The sequence below is a fragment of the Apium graveolens genome, chromosome 9, assembly GCF_009905375.1.
Source record: "Apium graveolens cultivar Ventura chromosome 9, ASM990537v1, whole genome shotgun sequence".
NCBI lineage: Eukaryota > Viridiplantae > Streptophyta > Magnoliopsida > Apiales > Apiaceae > Apium > Apium graveolens.
This window is the reverse complement of record NC_133655.1, coordinates 125,230,657-125,236,227: the sequence shown is the minus strand read 5'-3', so window position 1 is coordinate 125,236,227 and position 5,571 is coordinate 125,230,657. Positions and strand designations below refer to the sequence as shown.

Sequence of the window (5,571 nt, the reverse complement as noted above, 5' to 3'; positions counted from 1 at the left end):
TTCAAGCTGCTTTTGTAGAATTTCCAATTCAGTGAATGAATTATTTATTGACTGATAATCTTGAATCTTGAACTTGTTTGTATTCTGGATTCGAGATAGTATGTCGAGATCTTCAATTATTCTCTAAAGAAGTGACATATCGATAAGTAAAATGACTTATCGACATCTCTGAGCTCTTTATAAGTATATTTGACTTGTCGAGATCTCCAGTTTTCTATATGTTAAATGACTTGTCGATATCTCTGAGATCTCTACATATAGAAGTGACTTGTTGATATTTCCGAGATCTCTATATGCACCATTTGATTTATCGATATCTCTGAGATCTCTATATGAGAAATTGACTTGTCGATATCTCAAGCTCTCTACATCTTCTTTTAACTTGTCGATATCTCTAAGATCTCTACATGCAGAAATGACTTGTCGGTATCTCTGAGACTTCTCTATAAATCATTTTGGACTTATCTACAAGTCATTTTGGACTTCTCAATATACCTTGATATGTGACTTGTCGATATCTTGACTTAAAACATTTTTCATAGAACAGTATTATTCAACTCCAAGCTTCAACACCTTTTCTCTGAGGCATGTTCATGACTTGATCTTCTTCTAGAGTTTATTCCTTAGCTTGAAACTGTTCACAGAAAAATTCCCCCAGTCTAATCTACTAAACATTTTTACAGACTCAAGGAATACAATTACATAATATAAATATTGATTATCATACAACTTAATCTTAGTGCTGTCAATATGACTTAGTCTTGTTATTATACATACATGTGTTGCATAACAATTCTCAACGAGAATTATCGTAATGGACTATGTTAAGTCAAATGATAATGTTAAATCCACTAACTAGATGGAGAATCTAGTGATACCGAGAGATAGTTGTGAAGTCATCGAGAGGGATGGGTCTAGCCTATTGTTTAATGGTGTCATGGTGGACACCCAACCTTGCTGAATGGAGATTCCAAGAACTTGGTTCAATAAGAGAAATAAATTATGATGACCAAATAACTGTGGGGGTAACCCCTGGCCTATTCCTATGATAAGGAAAAAGTGAGACCCGTAAGGTACGAGATTAAACTTTCTGCTTTTACTGATCTTTGATGAATACATGGATTTCAAGTTTGAGAATTGTGAGGCACAATTCTTTAGAAACACTTGGAGAACCATGACGATGTTCCAGGGACAAAATAAACCTAATAAGAACTGAATGAGATAGAACAAATATAGTGATAAATATATCATCATTTACACAAAGGATCGAATAGTTCAAGGACATCGTGTCATACTGTCTACCAATAAAGTCGGTATACTTATTCGAACGAAGTTCAAGGAGCGTTCTCTGCATATCATATGCTACATCCTACCACAAGAACTATGACCAAGTCAAGCTCCACGTTTGTCTGTCTATGTGGTGTGTGCTACTTGACCATCAATCTCATTTGTGGGGGATTGTTGGAAATCTTAGTATTTTTAACTAAATTGTGAATCATTTTGAGACTGTATATGAGCGAGATACAATATGTGTTAGTGATGTATATTTATTGGAACGTATTCTTCTCTACGAGGAGATTCTACCGCATATTACACGCTCAAAATGAGTAAAAGGTGAATAAAAACTGATATTCCAAAGTATGACATTTTAATGTGAAAAGTGGGTTTTGTACCGCATCGGGAGTAGCACGGACATATTCCTTAAGTTTTCTTATAAATAGCTTGTACCACATCGAAAAGAAAAATAAATTGAAGTCTTTCTTTATAAATAGAGTCTTAAGACACCATTTTTATTAAGTTGTGAAAATTAGAGCCGCCTCTTTTATTCTCGCTCTCCTCAGTCTTTAATGCTTTCAAATATTCCGGTGATAGTTCTAGGGCTCAGTTCAAGTTTACTAAGGGTGTATTCGATTTATCAATAATACTAGTATCTAGTTTAATCCTGGGAAGTATGACGCTAAACAGAGATAGTGCGGGACAAAAGTGCTTTAAGAAGACATGTTTTCGGGACTCGAGATTAAATACAATCTCTTTTTATTTTCTCAAACCTTTCACCTTATTTAATAGTTAATTATTATATATTAATGTGATTTAAGAATTAACAATGTTCGTGTAAATTAAAAATACATTCAATATATATAATTATGTCTATATTTTAAAAGATTGACAACGTTTTATTGTTTTTAATATTTATGGAAAATTGACGGTACTTTATTATATCAATGATGGTAGTATTATTGTTGAGCCTAAATTTTACTCATTTGATTATTATTGTCATAATAGATGGTTATATTATATATTACAAACAAATAGGTAACGATCGTATATAAATATTCCAGATGGGTTATAGATATTGTGAATACAACAAGGACTTGCTGTACATTTTCTTATTTGTCTGGAGGCCTAGCTACACACAAGTAATAGCAAGAAATTGCAGTAATTGTGATTATACACCAGCTGCTTTACCTAACCTCTTTCTCAGGATTTTTATGCCCATGTACCTGTACATGTGCAGACAACATGAAGATTAATACAAAATGCATCATCTTTTAATGTATGTGTTTGTGTGTTTGTGAACTCTCTGTGATATGCATCGTAATTACCTTCCTAACATCATAACAGATGCTTGAGGATTAGTTCCTGGGGACTGCACAAATGTTGAACCATCAATAACACGAAGGCCCTGGGCACCAATAACCTCATAATCAGAGCTTATAACCTTGCCCTTGTGGCATCCGCCATGGTAGTGCCAGATTGTGACAAGAGTTTCTTTGCAGCTTTGCTCCAAGGACTTTGTAACATCAGCAGTTCTCGGGATCAGATTAACAGTTTCGTTTTCAGTAAACTTCAGCAGCTTTTGGAAGGTATCATTGCCAGGCTGCATAAACTCTATTAGGTATTTTGTTTTGACAAGCTTCTCAAGAATGTGATAACCGTTTACACATGTCTGTAGATCTTGAGGATTGCTGAAGTAGTTAAAAGAAATATTCGGAATATCATCAGCATTAGTGTTGTTCAAAGTCAGCTCTCCTGTTGATAATGGATCAGAAATCTTAAAAAGTAGACCACCTGCATTATAGGCTTCATGTGGAAGCTCCTCATTTTGCTGTAAATGAAATAACCAAAATGAAATTCTTAATGGTATTAGTTGGGTTCCTTTATCTGTCTGCAAATATAACAAGAAGAATAAAGTAACTTATTATATGTCAAAAAATCAACCTCTTCAAGTGAAGTTGAATTATCATGAGTGTAATGAATCGAACTAGGGGATTGACCAAAGCCACTGATACCCTCGATATAAAGTCCCTCTCGTGTAATCCCAACAGTCTGAATCAATGATTGCCCAACTAGTCTATTGAAAGGAACAACTAAATTATTCTGTGGATTGTCTGCCATGCCTTTGCCAACAAACGGATTGTCAAGCACCACAGTGATGTTCATTTTTTCTAACTCTGTCTTTGGTCCAATGCCACTGAGTAGCAGCAGTTGAGGGCTTCCAATTGCACCAGATGACAATATAATTTCACTCTTTTTATTATTTGACAGTACTGCTTCATGTTGCTCGCCATTTTCATCCTTGAATATTACCCCAACAGCCCTCGGTTTCCCTGTTTGTCATATAAAAATTAGAAATATTAAGCAATCTTTTCACTGATGGATATTCTGAAAAGTGTTTCTTTCGCAAGTGCTATCTTATGCAAGATTCATTACCTGCAGAAGATTGATCAAACACAATTTTCTGAGCATGTGCATGAATTAATACATCAAGATTTTTGGGATTTGCAGACTTAAGTAGTTCAGCAGCACCGTGACGGATGCCATCTTTGTCAAAAATGGTGCCACCAATTTTGGTTCCGGACAAGTGTTCGTAAGTGTAACCATTGTCTGGAGTAATCCCAGTTTGTAATAAAGCACTCCTTATGGCCCTTTGCCAAGGGTTTAGTACTGGCCATTGAACAATCTGTTTCTCAATCCAGGGGTATGATTTATAAGCCAGTTTTGGGTCTAATCCTAGTTCCATCAGACTCCTGCAAAACCATTTACATTTTATTACAACTAGGGCAATATGTATTACTTCCCAATTTATCTGTCTTGTTTGATTTTTTTTTCCGGTCAAATTGACTATACTTTGATCGTAAATTGGGACGGAGGACATTTTACCAAGTTTTGAAGTTAAACTTTGAACTATAAAACTAATATGGTTGACTTTAGAATAATGTTCCTAGATAAGGACTAATATAGTTGACTAACTAATCGTTGATTAGATAAACAAACTTAGCTATATGAATCTATACTTCAAAAGCAAGACTATGAATTAACTTGCAAAATTCAAGGCTGTAAAGAATCATATGACATCATGCTTCGATGTATTAGTTGCTCAAAAGAAGGCCAATCTGCTAGTCCTTGTAATTTGTAATCTATTAAAACTGAATTACCATAATTGAAACCACCTTAACATGTTCTCAACCCTTTCATTAATCCGATTATATATAAATGGATTATCCGGAGTCTGAGATACATCTAAAGTTGCCAAAAGAAACCTGCTAGGAAATTAAGGGAAACGTATAGGTGGTATGTTTATGTATCTCGAAAACTCAGCAAAATAATATCTACACTCTTTCTCAAGAAGAACGAAAGTATTTAGCATACCTTAGACTGGGTCTTGAATAGAATCCAGCATTGATGCTACTGCCTCCACCCAAGATCCTAGGCCTAACATTAAAAACTCCTTCCACTACGAAAAATTGTGCTGGTGAATTCGGTGAAGTATCTACTAGATTAATGTGAAAGTTTTGGAGGGAAGTGTTTTTGTTTCCATAAGGGACTCCACCTCTTTCTAACAGGAGAACATTGAAGTTCTGGGAAAGAGTTGCAGCCAAAGGGCACCCTGATGTTCCACCGCCAACTACTATGTAGTCGTATTCTTTGCTTTTGGCAGCTGATGAAAATGAGCTTGCATTCTTGATAAATGGGTATTCCTCTTCCCATGTGTTGGTGTTCTTACCTGTATTATGTATGCACAACATGTTAATATTCATTGCATTAGGTCTATCTATGGCCTAATGTTCGCGTGTGAAGCGAACAACAAGAACCTATAAATCAAAAGATATTAGGAACCATATTAACATAATTTTTTTTCTATACATGAATGAAACTATATTTAAGGACCTAAACCAATGGTGAACAAAGATACAAGGAGAAAGAACTTGATAAGAATCATCATCATCATGTTGTAAAATTGCTGCATGCACTCCAACTTCTGCGTAACTAATGTATATGTATGCAACTCTCTCTATAGATAGACGTACATATAGAGAAGAGAAGTGCATACATATAGGTTAAATTTTATAAGTTCGAGTTCGACTTGTAAACTCGTATTGATTTCATTAAATATTGAAAAGAATTTCAAATATGATTGTTTCGGTTCGAGTTCGATTTAATTTATAAATATATAAATATAAATAAAATATTGAATATTTATATAAAAATTTAATTATTAAAAAAATAAAAAATAGTAAAAGCTCGATAAGACTAGCAAATTTTACGACCCGGATAATTTAAAACTTGAAT

General features: G+C 34.3%; 1 protein-coding gene across 1 annotated transcript; it reads right to left on the bottom strand.

Annotated features, from left to right (window-relative positions):
• Positions 1 to 2,328: 2,328 nt before the first annotated feature.
• LOC141685552 (protein HOTHEAD-like) lies at positions 2,329 to 5,330 on the bottom strand. Its single transcript, XM_074490646.1, has 6 exons — positions 5,195 to 5,330; positions 4,651 to 5,005; positions 3,712 to 4,028; positions 3,220 to 3,608; positions 2,604 to 3,106; positions 2,329 to 2,501 (listed from the first exon to the last, which is right to left on the bottom strand). Exons 1-6 carry the CDS (start codon positions 5,328 to 5,330, stop codon positions 2,447 to 2,449), a joined length of 1,755 nt encoding a protein of 584 aa, XP_074346747.1. The 3' UTR covers positions 2,329 to 2,446.
• Between the last annotated feature and the right edge of the window lie 241 nt (positions 5,331 to 5,571).

Bases quoted from the DNA above. Each gene is read 5' to 3' on its own strand.
- LOC141685552 (XM_074490646.1), bottom strand. From the start codon at position 5,330: ATGCACTTCTCTTCTCTATATGTACGTCTATCTATAGAGAGAGTTGCA. The intron at 3,609-3,711 runs GTAATGAATCTT...TATGACAAACAG, and splicing joins GTTTGATCAATCTTCTGCAG to GGAAACCGAGGGCTGTTGGG. The intron at 3,107-3,219 runs GTTGATTTTTTG...TTTCATTTACAG, and splicing joins ATTCAACTTCACTTGAAGAG to CAAAATGAGGAGCTTCCACA.